The sequence below is a fragment of the Meriones unguiculatus genome, chromosome 12, assembly GCF_030254825.1.
Source record: "Meriones unguiculatus strain TT.TT164.6M chromosome 12, Bangor_MerUng_6.1, whole genome shotgun sequence".
Taxonomy (NCBI): Eukaryota; Metazoa; Chordata; class Mammalia; order Rodentia; family Muridae; genus Meriones; species Meriones unguiculatus.
Window position 1 is genome coordinate 11,039,253 of NC_083360.1, and position 18,253 is coordinate 11,057,505.

Consider the following 18,253-nt stretch of genomic DNA (forward strand, 5'->3'; position numbering starts at 1 on the left):
TAGCCTATCATCTAACCAATTCCAAACTTTACAGACTGATTCAACACAATCTAAATGCACCATAAGTTTATATTTGTTAATCTTGATATCAGAACATTTAAACATTTCAAACTACAGAAAAAATATGACAAACAATATAAAACCAAGAAATCTGTTGACAATTTAGTTCCAAAACATCACTATTTCTTGTATTGCAATTAAGCGACAAGACAGCTTACATAGCTCTCCAGAAAACAGTGTTTTTAGTGGAGTGTTATCAACAAAAATCAGCACAATCCCACACAATAATGTCTCCAATTTATTATCTTTTCCACAGTACAAATTTTTTCACAAACCATAAATCCTTTGCATTTATTCAAAGTCTGTAAACAAGTGCCTGAATCCCCACACCCCCAACCTCAGTTTAAGCATGTGAATGTTTTAAGTCCTTCGATCAAGTTTTAACTCTTCCGCTTGTATAAGGAAGCAAGAGCCTTCTCTCTTTACATTATTTATATTTTATCATACAGCCTGCAGTGCAGTGAATCACAGTGAAAGCCCTGGGGAAAACAAAACAACATGATCTTTACAGCAGGACTTGAAACTTTATAATAATAAATGCATTTGAAGAAGCGTCCCATAATAAAAGTGTGGGTTTTCATTTCCAGAAATCAAGTCAATTAGAAACCCTAGTTTCTACTTAAAAACCCATTTTGATCTAAAAGTTGAAAACAGTCCCCTATCCACAGTCATTTTATAAACTCTATACAGTTTTACTTGCAGAGATTTTTTTTTTTTCCAGTCTGGAAAACAGTAGTGCAATTAGTTTTACTTCTTTTAAGTTATTTAGTCCATGATGGAAACAGCTCTGTGGAAAGATAAGAAGATATTCTGGTAAACAAGAAATTTTTGCAAGCCCATGCTGGCTTACAGTCCATTAAAGCTTGTAAGTCCATAGCGGCTTTCAACAGAATGCTGTGTATACATCACTAACATCAATGCAGAAATAAATAGGCGGAAATAACTGTAAACTGTCTCCTCTTGATGACTTTTCGGTAATGTCTGACTTGATGAAGTGATTGCGTAGTCAGTTAATTAAGCAGACAGTAGACAGTTGGCCCTTAAGGACATTTCCACTATGGCATCAAGTCTGGAAAGCCCCAATGGAGTTACATTCCTAAAATTAAAATAAAAACGGAGTGAAGGGTGGGAGATAAAAGTTTACAGATGCCACTTGAATGGAATTCCATCAAGCCAGAGTCACTTAGACTTCTTCTTGAAAAGGCTTTTGATTTTTGATGGCTTTTTGCTTTTCTCGCCATTATGACAAAGATCATGTGGGATGCTGCTTATTCGAGAAACATTTGAGGCATCCTGAACTGGCTTGCTATCATTGCCAGCTGAGGAGCATGATGTGTGTCGCGGTTTAGGCACTGGGATGCCAGTAGAAAGCTGGTTCATGCTACAGGACTTCTCCAAGATGCCATTGTACACTTTGCTCGCAGGGCTGAAGATCATGCTCTTGGTTTCTGTCAGACCCACACACTCAGGGGAGCCCCGGGAGACATCCGCTGTCACTGGCGAATCCCCCCTGGAAGAATCCTCCAGGGAAAGCTCATCTCTCGACACCTTTCGAGAAGACAATGTTTGATATATCTCAAGGCTTGAAGGAGGAGACTGTTTCCTTCCAATGGAAGAGTTTAAGGAGTCACATTCTGAAGCTGTGTCTGGTACTTCCCTGAATGAGACAGACATGGGTAAGACTTTTAGATCTACATGTTCTTAGAGTACCAGCAAACACTCTGCCAAATCAACTTTTACTCCCTATTTATTTAATTATAAAGAGATGTGACAATTATATATAGATAAGATCTAAAATATTTCCTTTAATATAGCCTATTATTTCTGTGCATGTGTGTATGTATGTTATCTGTGTGATTATCTGCGTGTGTGTGTGTATGTATTTCTGTGGATATCTGTATATGTACATGAGTAGGCTACAGGTCAGCACTGAGCAACCTCCTTGACTGCTATCCCTGTGATTTTTGAGATGGGTCTCTAAGCAAATCTGGAACTCATCAATTCAGGTGGGCTGACTGACTAAGAAGCTAGAGGTCTGTGTGTCTCCAGCCTACCCCTGAAAGAGCTAAGACATGTGAGGTGGTACATGGCTTTTAAACAGATTCCAGGGATCCAAATTCAGCTTTTGTGCTCATTTAGTAGGCATTGTATTGTCTCAGCCTCTCTCTAGCCCCAAACTTTAGTTTTTAAGATAAATTATAACAAACATTAATTAAGTTATTTATGCCTTCTTTGAAAAAAAGGAAAATGTCTGAATTTTGAGTTTTCGTAAGCCTGATTTTTTTTCTTCAAAACTATTTTTCTTTCTGAATCACAGAACTGCCAGTATATTTTTAAAACAATGGAATTTTAAATCACTACTTTTAATGTTTAGTTTTGAGCCTGATGAAATGTAACTCTCTGAAGAAAAATTATGAGTAAAATATGAACACTATACTTGTAAGTTTAGGGGAGACAATCTGCTAAGGTACAGCAATATGGAGTAGATGGAAGATAAAAGACAAATACATAATGCTATTTTAAAAAAATGGATATTGAGTAAATTCTCAAAGAATCCTTTCTTTGTGAATGCTCTCCCACTTTGTCGGTAGCAAGAAAAGGAATTAATGCAGCAGAACACTGAGGTTCTTGCCAGCTGCCATCAAGCCTACCAGCCTCCTTTGGAACAGCACAAAGCCACGGCTCTTTTTACCCCCACCCCACCTCTTGCAGAACCACCACAGACTTGCCCTAAGTGACCCCACAACCTCCTTAGTAGCATCTCTGTTTCTATCCCAGCTCCTCCCTCCAGCTACTCCACAGAGCCACTGAAGGGACCTAAAGTTCGGTCACCCTCTTGTCACTCACTTGCCCATGCCTTTCCACTGTGTTCCCTCAGAGCAGAATCCAAAACCTCTACACATCTACCTGGCTCTTGACTATCTCCCCAGCCACGCCCCACCTCTGTTCCTTCAACACAGGAGTCTCAAGATTCACCACAACATTCCCCCACTTCTTCCCCTGCCTGGAATACATGCCTCCCCACAGCTCTGTGACTGCTTCTTGTCATTAAGGCAACTGCTACTCGCCCAGAGAAGCCTTCCCTAACCATCCTATGTAAAATGGCATTTCCTCTGCATTTTACTTATCTATATTTATCATTCTAGCATGGCTTAATGGTAAAAATGCTATTTTCTACTAACTTCAGAAGAAAAACCCTAATAAAGATTCAGATATGTTATTAACCACTGTATTCTCTCTGTACTGTGATTGGTGGCGAACTCACAGTGAGATTAATAAATATCTACTGAATTAAGAATTAAATCCTGAAGAACATGAGCCATTTTTAATTGGTTTCTGCATGTACTTACTAGCACGCCATTAAAAACTTCACTAAAAATGAAAGGCAAAGTTAAGAAAAAACTTGCAGAAGGAAGTGAGAAAATAAATAAGGCTAAAAACAGAATAGCAAAGAAAAACTCACATATAATCATAACCATGATTATCATCATGATCATCATGATCATCATGATCATCATCATCATCATCATCATCATCATCCTCTCCCAGCTAGAACTACCCAAGGCCATCTTACTTGCCTTGGGAGCTCAACTCATATTTATTGGATGATTTAAGTGAATTATCTCTCATATTGAATGGTCTATAACTACTACCATTTCTTATCTTATCTACACTCATTTACTTGTGACAAGCATGATCTCAACTTAATATTATATTTCACATATCCATTAGATTGCTAAACTTACATATTTTTGTTTTACTCATGCTATCTATGTAAAGGTTTCCTTAAATATATTCTTTTTATAATATTTACATATGGTATATGTGTGTATTAAAACATCTGTGTATGGACACTTATTTATATGTGCATGTACAAGTCCCACAGCTCAAATGTGGAGGTCAGAGGACAGCTTACAGAAATTGGTTCTCTTCATCCATCATGTGGATCCTGGGAAATGAACCAGAGTAATCAAGTTTGACTGCAAGAGCTACTATCCATTGAACTATCTAACTAACTCTAAAGATTTCTTTTATACAAACCTCAAGAAAAAACACAAGTTCCTGGTCTCATAAAGATGTAACATGAAACATGTTACATCATAAAGATGTAACATGAAAAGAAAACCAATCCCAGGAGATATGTTCCTCCCTCCTCCACCCCTTGTCCTGCTGCTAATCAGCTGTCAACCTCACGCAAATCGTCCAATTTCTCTAGGTCTCAATTTTCTTAAATGCTAAAGTAAGAGACTTTGATTTGTCTTCAGTGTTGGACTTATTTCTACCACTCTAATTAAAAAAAAAAGCAACGATCAAATATATTAAGCTTCCATGTAACTGAGAAGATCTGCACCATAGGTACTACACAAATAAAAATTTATGATTTTTTAACTTTTTTATGTATTTTACTTTCTGTGTATTGGTGTTTGCCTGCATGGATGTGTGCAGGCGTCAGAAGCCCGGAACTGAAGCTATAGACAGGCGTAAGCTGCCATGCAGATGCTGGGAATCAAACCCAGGTCACCTGGAAGTGCACAGTGCTCTCAAGTGCTAAGCCATCTCCCAGCCCCTAGTTTCTATATATATTTTAAAATGTACACTCCTTCTAGAGCATGTTTCCTTTGGAACTGAACTTAATCTTATATACCATTTATATTACTATTTTTATTATTTTCTCTGTAGTAACATGTAACTAAATACATGTAAATTTTATAAGAAGATACGTGTTTTTACAAAAAAAGAAAGAAAGAAGAGGGCTGGCTGAGTGCACGTGTGTAACGTGTAGAGAAAAGGCTGCTTACTAGTAGAGAGCAATTACAAGTAAGACAGCAGACATGTTTCCTGAAGTGACATTCCTCTCATAGTTATGAGGCTGCTGTGAAGTTTTGACATGTTATGTGAAACAAGAACTTAACTAACTTCCCATGATGCAAAGGTTCCGAGGGACAGGGCAGCTCTGGCGTCTCCTACCATTTTCTAGAAGCCACAGAAGAACAACTTAGAGAGCAAAGCCCTCTTGCTTGTGACAGTGGTTATACCACAAAAATATACAAATAAAATGCTAATCAGACCAGGCTTGCTATGGAAAAGTACACCAAATTCTCTACTTGCAATGAGACTGGAAATCCCAATTATTTCCTTAGAAACAAGCCTCAGAGAATGCCTGCTAATAAAAAAATAATAATTTTTCCTAGGCACTGAAATAATTATAGGTGAAAGTGTTCTGATGGTAGTATCACCATAGCTGTGTGATAGTTCTAGGGGGCCACCCAGACCACCAACCCCAGTGCTAACATGTGGCAAAATCAGAAACTAACAGCAGTTTTTCTGTCACCAACACTACTCCCCTTGAGAAGAATAGAGTTTAGAAGTGAGCTCCCACAGCCATAGGCCTCAAGACAGAATGGACTGCATGCTGCTATACTCACCGTGGCAAAGAAATTTAGTCATGCATTTCATTTAATTCTATCATTCCCTCCATTAAATTTTCAACATTTTCTTAAGCCCTGAGCATATGAAACTGCCTATGGGCTAGCAAACAGCAAATTATTTTGAAATTTCAGTCATAGTGATCTTATTATGTGCAGGTATACTCAAGCCCAAGATGTTGTCTTTTACAGACACGCTTTCACTTGACAAGTTCATGGCCAGAGACCCGAGTCAACTGAATTTGTTAGCATTTACACAGTTACATCTCGAAACAGCTCCTGCAACTCAGAGGCAGCAGAGTGGCAGGCTCTGAACTTCACGAGACTCTCAGTAGTCCAATCAGAGGTGCAATATGAGTGCCAATGAAAAGGGATCTACAAATGCTAAGGCCTCAACTCACTGATATTCATAAAGATTATTTTTCAGGCAAGCACGTCAGGGAAGGTGGGACATACAGAAGGCAAGCCTCTTCTGCCAGCTTTGAGGGTTAGGCCACCTGACAAGGAGCAGTGGGTGGCCTTCAGAAACTGAAAGCAACTAGACCTATGCACAGAGCGGCAGAGAAACAAGACCTCAGCAATAGAACACAAAGAATCGAACTCTGCCAGGAACACATGAGGCTCAAAGGGGACTCCAGATTCCAAACGAGAAGCAGCCCAGCCAGCACCTTGATTTCAGCCTCTAGTACACTGAGCAGAAGAAAACCCAGTCAGCCCAGTTGCACGTCAGTTGTACAGAACTGAGGGTCTACAAACAGGTGTCCTGTGAAGCCACTGAGCCTGCGGCACCTTGCTGTGTAATCATAGAATACATTCAGCACTGCTCCGACTGCCACACCCACTTTCTTCCCTCAGTCCCACCTAGAAGACCCATACTCCACGATTCATTAATCGCCAATACCATTGTTTGTCAGCAGTGAAGTAGATGGCCTCCTCCTCCTCCTCGTTCCGATACAGAGCAGGGCAACTTGAGACAGACAGAATGTCTGGATCTGGGGAGGGCAATGAGTGCTGGGGGTGCTGGGGGTGGTGAGGATGCCGAGGGTGGGCTGCCAGAGGAGCATGTGGAGGAAGCTGAGCTCGCTGGGACTGTGGGGAGGACGGCACGATGCTGCGGCGAGAGCGGCATAAACTGCTGCTTCTGGCTAAAGATCCAGCAGGCTTGGCCACGGTCCCTGAAAAATAAAACCCAAGAAAACACTCGTAACCACCTATGTCCCTTAAATGTCTTCTTGGAAATGTGTACTCAAGAACTGATGTAAAATATCAGGTTTAATGTTTATTCAAGCAACAATATTAACAACTGCTATTCTCTACCACCAATGGGAAAATTAAACAGCAATTAACACAAATGTACTAAAAATGGTAACAGAGGTAAAACTAAAATAAATGAATATAAATGAAGTTTTACTGTAAACATCTAACACTATTGAAAACAAAGACTTAAAACTTTACTCTAAATAACCTTTACATTTAAAGTCAATATAGCACACTTGTAAGGAATGATACTGTTTATTTACACTCATACTGAAGCAGTAGAACAAAAACACTTAAGTATCAATGGATAGTCTTAGATATATCACAACCTGTTTGACCTTTAAGATTTAAATAAAGACTGTACAAAGTCTCTCAGCTGAAACCAAAGCTTGCTTCCAGAACACAGGTCCTCGTGAACTCAGCCTGTCTTAGGCTCCCTGTGTCTACTGCCTGTCTCAAGCTAGACCCAGGAAAGCAGAACAACAGACTCATCCACAGTCTCTTCCTGCAGTAAAGCAGCCTAAGAACATCCTTCTCAACCCAGCTCTTCATGCACGCTGCATTCCCCTCGTGCCACAGCACCAGGACAAAATGCGGTCCTTCTGAAGCTCACACCACAAGACAACACAAAGCCTCAACTGCATGTCAGTGCTCTCCTCCCCAACAGTCGTTCTTGCTCTAGGAACCCATCCACTCATCATCACTATAAACAATGTCTTGTCTCACCAATCATGTTATGATGAAACCACAGAACAACAAGAAATAAAACAACTCTCCTAGTAATCAGAAATCATAAATTGCCTAAACAGAAACTGTAACAATTTGATTGAGGTCAAACTTCTCACCAGCAACTTCAAAATACTTTGGAAAATATACAGAATCAAATCTACATCTGTTATTTAGTTAAGCTATTATTTCCCAGCAAAGTGAAAATAAAGTCATTTTCTGCCAGATAGATTTTTTATTTCTAATTTGCTTAATAAAACATTAACTAGTAATATATTTTCAAGAAAGAACAAAAAGGAGAAAAGAAAAATGGAACAGTATACCTAAATAATGATAAACAGTATACCTAAATGATGATTAAAATTGTAATAAAATGATGGTTATAACTGACAGTCTACCCATCAGAAAGCACCAGACAATGCTAATACACAAATGAAAAGTTTCTAAAATTCAAGTTATATGAAGCCCCTAGTTGTTAATAATGAAAGAGAAGGGACAAAGGAAAAGGAAAAGAGAATGGAAAAAAAAACATAATTAAGAGTGATGGGATAAAACAGACCAAGCAGCAGTTTACATTTCTGCATTCAAAACACCCAGAACATGAAGGAAGGAAGTTTAGGAATGATGTGGTATTATTTCATACTCACTCGGTTTGCAGAACCAATCAATCACATCACACCCAGTACGAGTGAGGCTACAGAAGCACAACTCTTCAAACAGTGGATGCAAGTGAACAAAACCCTACTGAAGGCAGTTTGGCAATGACTACAAGGAGATGCTTTCCCAATGATCAAAAGCCATTTCAAAGGGTCCAGAGAAACTGTGAGTTGTGCATATTACATACCATAAGGATGTGTGTTTTCACTATTTTTTTAATGGAAAATACACAAGGAATCTCAGCAGGAAAAGGGAGACATCGTGTTAATAACTATAATAAACAAGGTAGAGTTGACTCGTGCTAAGCAATCAAAGTAAATTTAACTATGTTTAAACACAGAAAAAATTTGAAGCACATTTTAGAGCAAAGAAGTTTCAAAATGATACCTATAGTCTGACGATATTTATGTAGATGTTGTCAGTATGCAGCGATGGTATATAGTGCCATGAATGGTATATGTGAAACCAAGGAATACTTTAGTAGGTGTTAGAATAACAGCTTCAGAAGAGGGAAACAGAGATGGTCTGGTCCATTTCAGAAAAACAATAAAACTTGTTTACTTTTGTGTTGGGTAGGCATCATTTTCAGTGACTTTAAGGACATACAAAGGGCTTTATAAGAAGTCCAAAACACATTACTACCACACCGCACTCTGAAAACATATAGCAGAGACTTACAAACTGGAGAAGGAGAAATTCTATCCTCTGTCCTTCTCACAATAAATATTTCAATTAACAGTTTCTGGGTTTTCTTCATGTAAAATTACAGTCTTATAATATATACTAGAATCTTTTGCTTTCTTTACATACAAAAAGCATGCTTCCTGGCAATTATTTCAAGCACAACTAACACATAATATAGACCACCAAGGAGGCATTTAAATGAAGCGCGTTCATCCTAGCATGCACTTTATTCTTACACCTAACAGCCCCTTGTTTTATAAGGTTTAGAACCTAGGCTCTTGTAAGAGGCACAATGGAGTAGCACTAGGTGGCCACTAGGTGGAGGCACAGCTCTCCAATCCTATGAGCAATCAGATTAATTTCTAAAGCTTACTATTAAATTTCAAATTAACTTATACTTTTTCATATTTACAAGTATAAATGTCTTTGTATGATACCACAATTATTTAAAACATATGCCAATTATACACATTCAATATAATTATTTTCTTTTAATAGAAAAAAAAAGTTTTGCTACCTCCAAACTACCAAAAGTGCTTCTAAAACAGGCAAGGAAAAGAAGTTAATTAAGGGAATGGATCCTCCTCACGTACAATTCTGATCCGTAACAATTAGATATCTTAAATAACAATTATTTTTAAAACACCTATTTTTCAAAAAAAGATGTGTGCATTCGTCAATCAGGGTCACGTAAGGGCACACATGCAAACAATAGAATGGACAAATGCAAACTGCCAGCCAGCCTGGAGATTGATGTAGCTACAGCTACTACCATCTGACCAAGGCGGAGAAGGTGTCCCCAGATTTACAAGTTGTTCCTCTAACTGGAAGAGTCACTGCCTCCTCACTACACCATAAGCAGACTTAAAACCAGGAAATAGCAAAAGCACACCTGTCAGACTAAGAGCTTAATTGGATCACAACTTTCTTATTCAATCAGAAGTGCTCTAACAATCTCAGGGAAGATGCAACATTGAACAGAAAAGGTCAAACTGGAAAGTACTCAGATAAGATGACCTGATTGGCCTAAAAACCTTAAGGTTTCAGTCAACCAAGGACTAAATTAACACAGTTCTCCATTCTTTAGAGTTTCACTGTATTGACATTGTAAGAAGTCATAAATACTGGAAAAATGGACCAGGCAAGCGGCAATAAGAATAAAAATTTATTCAAATACTTTCTAATATTAAGAAACCCTGCAAATTGAAAACATCTGTAATTGCAGAAAGTCAAAAGTTAAAGCATTCAAATTCTATCTTAGCAAAATGTTTTTTTCATAAAGTAAAACCCTAAAGCATAGCATACAACTAAGCAATATTAATACATACAAAAAAGTTTCCTTTGGAAGAACTTACATTCTAGCAAAACGGCACATTGGCAGACATGTATAATCCTAGTACTCAGAAAGTTAAGGTAGGAGGCCAGCCTGAGCTACACCGCAAGCTTCATCTTAATACAATTAGAATATTTTACTTATTATATGATGTACTATGTATACATATATACACATCACATCTAAATTTTCATAAAGAAGCAGTTTAATTTTGCTAGAGGCAAACATATTCAGTACTTCATGAGTTACACAGAGCAGGGTAACAATATTAATAAAAGAATAGATTGAAAAGCAAAACAAAAATACTAAGAACAAGAAAGAAAAAAAAAAAAAGTCTTGGGAATAGAACAAGCCATAATCTGACCAAAGAGTCAAGAGCTGATTACAGCAAAGCTAGCAACTAAACCAGTTTCTAAACACTTGCCTTCATCTTTCTTTCTACTGAAGTTTTCCCTCAGAGTTGAGCATGTCATTTATATAGCCATTGGCAGCCATAATGCTGTATCCATCCCTTTTCTTTGTGACTCTCTCATTTTAATTTAATGAGAAGTAATGGTTTAAAAGCAAAATCCTACAATAGTTTCATATAACAATTGCTAAAATATGTGCTAAGGTACGTAAATTAAGTATTCATGCTTCTTGATTTGGTATATTTCTATGACAGAATATAAGATATACATAAAGAATGCATGTGTGAGAATATCTCATACAGTACTCTCAAAGAGCAAAAAAAAGTATTCGTCCCCATAGATTTCAAAGCATATCACTCCTTAAAAAGGCATGGCAGCAACGTGCCTTAAAACCTGAGCCAACACTCTGCTGAACTTACCTGGAAACTGTGAGACGATTGGAGGCGTGTCTTCATCTAAGTCATCAACTCCTCCAGCAATGGGGTAAGGTGGAATGGAGACTCTAGGCATCACCACCCAGCTGTGGTCAGAGTACAGAGAGGAGGTGAGACTGGGCAGCCCAGAGTTGTGAGCTATCTGAAAGCCACAGATCTTCTCAATCTGCTGCCAACGAAAAAGTCGTTCTCGCAAACATGTCGTCAGTTCAGAGAGTGCTTTCCTGAAAAGCCAACAGAGGAATTACTTATCACCTTGAAGTTTTTAATATGATACTGAAATAAAGACAATGACAGGAAGAGACCATGGAAACTGAAATTATCCAGTTTCAGAATTAATATAAAGTATGTCATGATACATGCTGCACTGATTAAATATACATTATCTATATGGTACACAGCTGAACACAGACAGACAGACTAGTAAAATGGCATTCTCACTTGGCTTCCAGAATCTTGTGGTCTACTTCATCCAGGGAGGAGCTATGTGCAACATGCAGGGTCCCAAAGACTGTGCTTCTCTTCTTTTTAATTTTTTCTGCCTGAAAACCCAAAAGGTAAAAATAAAGTTCAGTTTAGGAAAATGATTACTTATATTACTAATAAAGCTGATCCTGATGTTGACTATATTAATCATCACAAAACTAGTAGAAAATTATTAGCTAAGATAAAGACTTGTCTTCAAAAAAAACAAAAACAAAAACAAAAAAGGTGAGAAAAAAAGCATGCTTTCCTGAGTCAAAGACATTTAAAGCTTTGTTCTAGAGAAGTTTCTCTTATTTCTATAGCTGAGAAAGAACAGAATCTTCTATTAAAACAACATTAACCAAATCGTACTGCAATGAGGTGTTAGTGTGTCAACTATGCATTTTTCTGGAATTCAGATTAAGGCTTACTCTTATTCCACACAATTTAATAAACAGCAAACATGAATTTCTGGTAACTACTAACCTGCATCAGATATGAGGCAGCAACCTGAAGGAAAAAAGCTCTGTATAAAATGTTTACAATAGTGATAATAAAGACAATTTCTCAAGGACACTAAGGTAATTTTGAAAGTTATATATGTATTTCTCTAGAAAAAGTAATTTTACCTAACATTCAATAATTTCAAGAGTCAATTTACATGACACTCTAATTTTAAAAACAGAACCATGAAGGGCTTTTACTGAGGTCTTAGTATTCTGAGTGATGAATCATGAAACAAGAGGATACCTCATCCTTAGCAATGGCTAGCTGCATCTCAGCGTTCTGTCTCTTAATATTGTAGTACTGTACTTCAACTTCATGTGTTAGCTGAAGCCATTTCTGCAGCGCATCAGGAACAGACCAGCTGCTTCTCAGTTCAAACTCCTTTTCAGCCTTTTTTAGAGCCATGCGGACCTGGGAAGATGAAAGACAGAAAACATAAAGGAAGATAAAATTGAAATAAATGTTGGTAGGAAAATGAAAAATAATTCAATTATACATTTTACAAAAACCTTTCAAAGTCACTAAGTCTAAATGTACTTCTTTTATCAAAACTAGGGCTGACTTTAAGTGCATCCTAAATTTACTAAGCAAAGCTGAACGTCACAGGTTAGAGAAGGGGTACACGTGCCCACACACATAGAAAAAGTTGAAGTACTTACTTTTTATAACTTATAGTTGTCAAGCTAAGACAAATCAGGCACAGAAGAAAAAAATTACAGAAAACATACAAATTACTGATCCCACTTTCTCACAATGCCTATTTTTTTGTCACCTAGGATTTGAAGCAATGCCTAAATAAAACTGAGTGGACTTTCTAGTTCATTTCCGTATGGCCTCTCTGTTATTTCTCGTGCTTCTCTTTACTACAGTGTGTTCCACCCCATCTACCTCATCCACTGCTTCTGATACAACAGACAGCAAGAAAATCAGTTCTGGACAAGAATATATTTGCTACTCCCCATGAGAAACTAAGCACTGCCTTTCCTGTAAGGATGAAGTATTTCTCCCACATTTAAGGGGGGCAGCCAACTAAACAACCACAAACTCAAGATATCTGATGTGTTCCGTGTAATAAAAGCTAAGGAATAAAATAGCAAAAGAAAGGCCTCACTAAGAAAATGACGGAGCAGGAACAGACAATACTTTCTTGGGATCTACACAGGGTAGTGGGATTGACGTGTAAACTTATAACATTCCACAGAGCCCCAGCACACTGCAGAGCACACTGACTCTGGCGCTCAACCCGTACCTGCACAGTACTTTGCTCACTCACAAAGCTCACTAAGGTAACCGAACCAAAGTGCAGAGGAATGTTTGATCTGAACAAACCCAACTTGTTTAAATAAACTTTTCTGTTTGCCAGAGTAAACCAAGAAGAGGACTACACAAAGTTTTGATAAAGAAATAGAACAGCTGTTGGGCAGTGTGGAAAAATATTTTAAAACTCCAAAATTAAAAAAAGAAATCACAACAGGACACAGAGTCCATAAATCAAAAAAAGTTTTTTTAAACAGTTGGAACTTGGGACTTTTAAATACGGCGTTTTCAGTGGAAGCAACCTCTAAGGCAACACCCGCCTGGTGTGATTCACTGCGTAATGTACATGGGACAACATGAATTTAGTAAGACAGTTGGCTAAGCTGTGTGGCGTCCCTGCTAATCTCTCAGGAAGAAAGAGCTTGAGAGCAGGCCCTGTGACATGTGGTCCTACAGAACACCACAAGCAAGCCTTTTTCTCTCACAAGACTTGGAAACTAAACATTCAGTAATTTAAATGTCCAGGATACTAAACATGGGATCTGAACATATCTCACTCATGTCATTCTCTATAATCGGAAAGATTTTCATAAATTTAATTATCGTAAAATAGTTCAATTATTTTGCACAAAAACCCTGTATTTAGGGCATAGATTGAGACTAAGCAATGCTTAAATTAATGGTCAGATGTCCCAAAGCTGTGAAATTTATGACCATCCCATATTAACTGTTCAACAGCTATTATTCATAACTTTGTTATCTGATCAAAATCTTAACCTGCAGTTTGAGTTATGTTGTTATCCATGAGAATGGTCAAAGTCAAATTAGTTAACATCATTTTAAAGTTATCTCAACTGGGTGGAAAATATGTTTAAAACTATTTGGAATTGTAGGATACTGTATGGAAATACATAAATTAATTTCCCAGTTTCATTACCTCAGTAAAGGAAGTTTTGAACAGTAGGGACAAACACAGATTTGGAATAAACACACAAAATTCTGCCTTTGTTGAGTAACAGTTGTGTGAGGCACGGCAGCCGGGACTTAACGTCACTGCTCATCTACAACCGTCTCTACATAACACAGGGGTTAGTGCTCAGAGCAAGCCACCGACAGTAGAAGCAGGGGTCTCTGCGCTCACTCATAAGACCGTGATCCTTATGCATACAGTCATGCTGGGCAGAGTTCTTCCTACAAGACCTACTGTTCTCCTTTAAGCCATCTTTGATTGACTCAGGATGACATGAGGATTATGTTTATACCGGCACAACTGGTACCCATTGCAGTGACCTTAGAGTCTACAAAGGCATGCAAAGTTCTCTGTGCCAAAACCAGAGATAAAATGTGAGGCAGTCACTTGTCAAACACTGTTATTAAGAAAGTGACGTTCACTTGGCTAAGGAGAGACTTTTTCAGTCGCCACGAAAGAAAGAACCTTTATATAATCTAATCAAACTTATTGGGCCATCAAAATAAACAAGTAAAAGGACATGAAAGCAGAAGAAATACATGGGAAGAGTGATTGGCAGGAGCAGGAGAGGAACAGAAGAGGTTAATTAGAAAGATATGTGACAAAACACTATGTATGTTTGAGAATGCCATAATAACACCTACTGTTGAGGGTAGTTAACATATGCTAGTAAAGACAAAAGTATTATTAGTTCTTTTGGATTACTTCCCACTCATAGGCAAAGTTAGATAATTAGCTAAGAAGCTTTTCCTAGTCCGGTAACCAGCCAGAAATCAGATGGAGGGTTCTAAGGGCCACACCTAGTTCTTGGACACCATATACCTTCAGCTAGGCCTTTTCTGGAAACTTCTTGACTCTCCTTTTTCTGTACAGAAAAGGTTTGCCAGGAAGCTGGGCATAACTACAAAATATGTCTAAGGGTCAATTTTAATAGTTTTTAAAAAATGTTTCAGTAAATTGTATTACATAAAAAATCTTGCAAATAGATAAAAACATCAAAAGTAACGAGACCTAAATTTAATGAACTGAAGTCAAAGGGAAAAGAATTAAAATGGTTTTTCAAGAGAGATGTGTGGTCAATGGCAACAAAGGAGAGGCCAAAATTCAGTCAGACAAATTCTCCAAAAGAATGCCTTAGAAGAAAACAGTGGTGCTCAATAATTGTGCTTAGCCACAGATGCAATTAAACCTCATCAAATAATTCTGAATCTTGTACTTGACAATCAATTTAGAGGCCTCAGTGCACCAACAGTACACAAAGTGCAAGGCTTGTCCCTGCTTTACAATTAACTAATTCTGAACAAGTCTTCCAATTCTCATTTTGTTTCTCGGTTTCTCAGTCAATAAATGGCTAAGTCAGAAAAATGAGATGGCATCACAGACACACAGGTTCACAGAATATGTTCTGAAGATAAAGGAAGGCCCCTAAGGTAAGAAACACAGGCAGCTTCTAGAATGGGAAAAGAAAGGTAGCACCTCCCACATAGGCTCCAGTGGGGTAAGGGCCCTGCAGACACATTTCAGAGTGATGATGAATCTACATTTATATGCCACCAAGCTTGTAGTAATTTGTCTCTGTAGGAATAAGAAACTGATATACACGCATGCCGCTGAAATTCTGCCACAATTCTCCCATCTCGAAAGCACTGTGAAATGTCTGAAAGCCTACTCCATCCTATTTTGAGTACCTGAGTGGAGGAAGCAGACATCAAAAGGACATCTTTGCAGATAACTTTGAAGATTTTAGCAGGTTGTTCTAAAACCATCTAACAGGTTTCAAAGAGACAACTAGTAGAAATCCTCAATATCTGCAGCCTTTGACTTTACAGAAGATCAAAACTGGATGTCCTTTCTCTTACGAGGTGACATTAGGAACTCAAAGAGTAGAGATCTAAATAAACACCTCAAGTGAATTAAGGCAATGAACCTACCATGAACTAATGCTGCATGGAAGAAGCATGATGGCAACTTCATCTTTCAGTTACATTTTGATCTTTTTGAAATATGAATTTGATCAATGCTAAATAATTATTTTATTAGCTGAGGAACATGAGTATACATGAAAATAAATACAGATACAGAAGATGAAGCAAATAAAAAGAGGAAACGGAGGCCTGCTCCTTGGAGCAGCAGCAGAAACACTTCCTTAGGATAGTACCTGCTCCAGTTCCTGCTCTGCATACTGGCGCCGGCTCAGCTCACACTCGGCGCCTTCCCTCAGCTCCCTCAGCCGGCAGGCCTCCTCCTTGGCATAGTTGATTTCATCCATCATTTTTCGCTCTAGATTTTGCTTTTCTACAGCAACAGTTCTGTTTTCTTCTTGTGCCTTTTCAAGTCTTAGACAACAATAAATTAAAAAGAATTCCTTACACAGGTATCCAAACTTTCATTTTTATGAAAACAATATTGTTGCAAACGATGTCATACTGTTTAAAATCAGAATTTACAGTATTTCTATTAATCTTAAATTAGACTAAAGATGAGGCAACCTAATATTTGGCTATCTTTTGTTATCTTGGGCTCAAAAGACAAGGATTGAAGAAAACAGCCTCTGCAAAAAAGACTTTGAAGAAGCATAAACCTTTAAATCTATTTTTGAAAGTAAAACTCAACTACATTCTTCTTTCATCTGATTTACTTCCTCTGATCTGCATATATTTCCAAGTTGTAATTCTCTGAATATACAAAGTGAAATGAACATGAATTCCTAATATGGATGGACCCTAATGTAAAATAAGTGTTTACATATTCATGCATGTAACATTTCACAAGCCATATTTACTTATGTGAAGAACAAGAGTACTGGTTTTAGTAACTAATTTTGTTTTATTTTGGATTTTTGAGACAAGTTCTTATGTAGCACAAGCTGAGCCTGAGCACACTAGCTTTACAGCCAAAGATGACCTTGACCTTATCCCCCTAAGTACTGGGATCCCCAGGATGAGCCACCATGCATGCCCAGGTGGAGTGATATGCTTTAGTTACCTCTCCTGTAAGTCCATGAGACTTTGCTCCGCAGTTTGTAGACTCTCTAAATCTTTCATCATTTTTGCAACATGTTCTTTTGATGTCTTGTTTTGTGTATAAGCAAACCAACAACCCCCAACACCAATTACTATGGAAATTGTGAGAATAAAATCCTTCATCCAGTTATGAGGTGGACCTATTAAAAAGCAAAAAAACCAAACAGTTTTTGAGTATAACACAGTGTAAACATACAGAAAAGCAGATATCCGAAGCAAACCAAACTAAGTATCTCCTTCCCCAGATATGAATCCCCAGAGCTCTATAAGATCAGAGCTCCTCCAGCCGTCAGTACGCCTATTTGCTCCACCTACTCTACGGGACCTACAGAGAGACAGGGAGAACACACATGACCATAGCAGGCCGCACCCCACACCCATGCTACCGAAAGAAGCCCCACAGACTAAAGGGAGCTCATGTCTTGCGTCTATTCCCTTCAGTCAGGCCAGGTCACTATCACTGAACACAAGGTGGAGAACCGAACACTCACCAGAAAGCATGTCCCCACGCTTGTGGTTATGCAATAAATTATCCTCATCAGTGGTCCATAAGATTGAGGCAATATACCACCCCACCCCAGGCAGACATGATAATATTTTATTAACACAAAACATGGGTGAAGTTATTACTGGTACCTCCCTGAGTAGAGGTTAAGAATACTCCTGAACACCCTACAACTGACAGGAAAGCCTCTTCCCCACACCCTGTACTAGTAACAAACATTATTAACTAGTCCATGTACACAGCTGAGAAACCTGGCTTCAACGACTGTGGGCATCCCCAGCAAGGGGCAACTAGGGCTCAAGGCCTGGGGCAGCTTCTGCAAGAATGCGCAGCCTGACACTGGGGGGCCTGCCAGAGACCAACAACCAATGGCAGGCTTGGAGATGGTGTGGATGATTGGTTGCCCAAAGCTACATACCGTGCTCTCTCTTCCAGAATAAAGGAGTCTGCGTCTGCATCGGATTGCATTCACCCTGACTCCTGCTGTCTGTGTAGCAACTCCAGCGCCTCTCACCACCTCAGCCTGGACTCCCTTGTCC

General features: G+C 38.4%; 1 protein-coding gene across 1 annotated transcript in view; it reads right to left on the minus strand.

Moving 5' to 3' along the window:
- Positions 1-280: 280 nt before the first annotated feature.
- The window catches only part of Stim2 (stromal interaction molecule 2), a 129,913-nt gene continuing 111,940 nt past the window's right edge, over positions 281-18,253 (minus strand). The window contains exons 6-12 of the mRNA XM_021650834.2: positions 17,172-17,349; positions 16,345-16,522; positions 12,203-12,370; positions 11,429-11,529; positions 10,973-11,211; positions 6,388-6,661; positions 281-1,717 (exon numbers count right to left, since the gene is read on the minus strand). Of these exons, the coding sequence (XP_021506509.1) occupies positions 1,240-1,717; positions 6,388-6,661; positions 10,973-11,211; positions 11,429-11,529; positions 12,203-12,370; positions 16,345-16,522; positions 17,172-17,349 (1,616 nt within the window). The 3' untranslated portion in view covers positions 281-1,239. The remainder of the gene's footprint in view (positions 1,718-6,387; positions 6,662-10,972; positions 11,212-11,428; positions 11,530-12,202; positions 12,371-16,344; positions 16,523-17,171; positions 17,350-18,253) is intronic.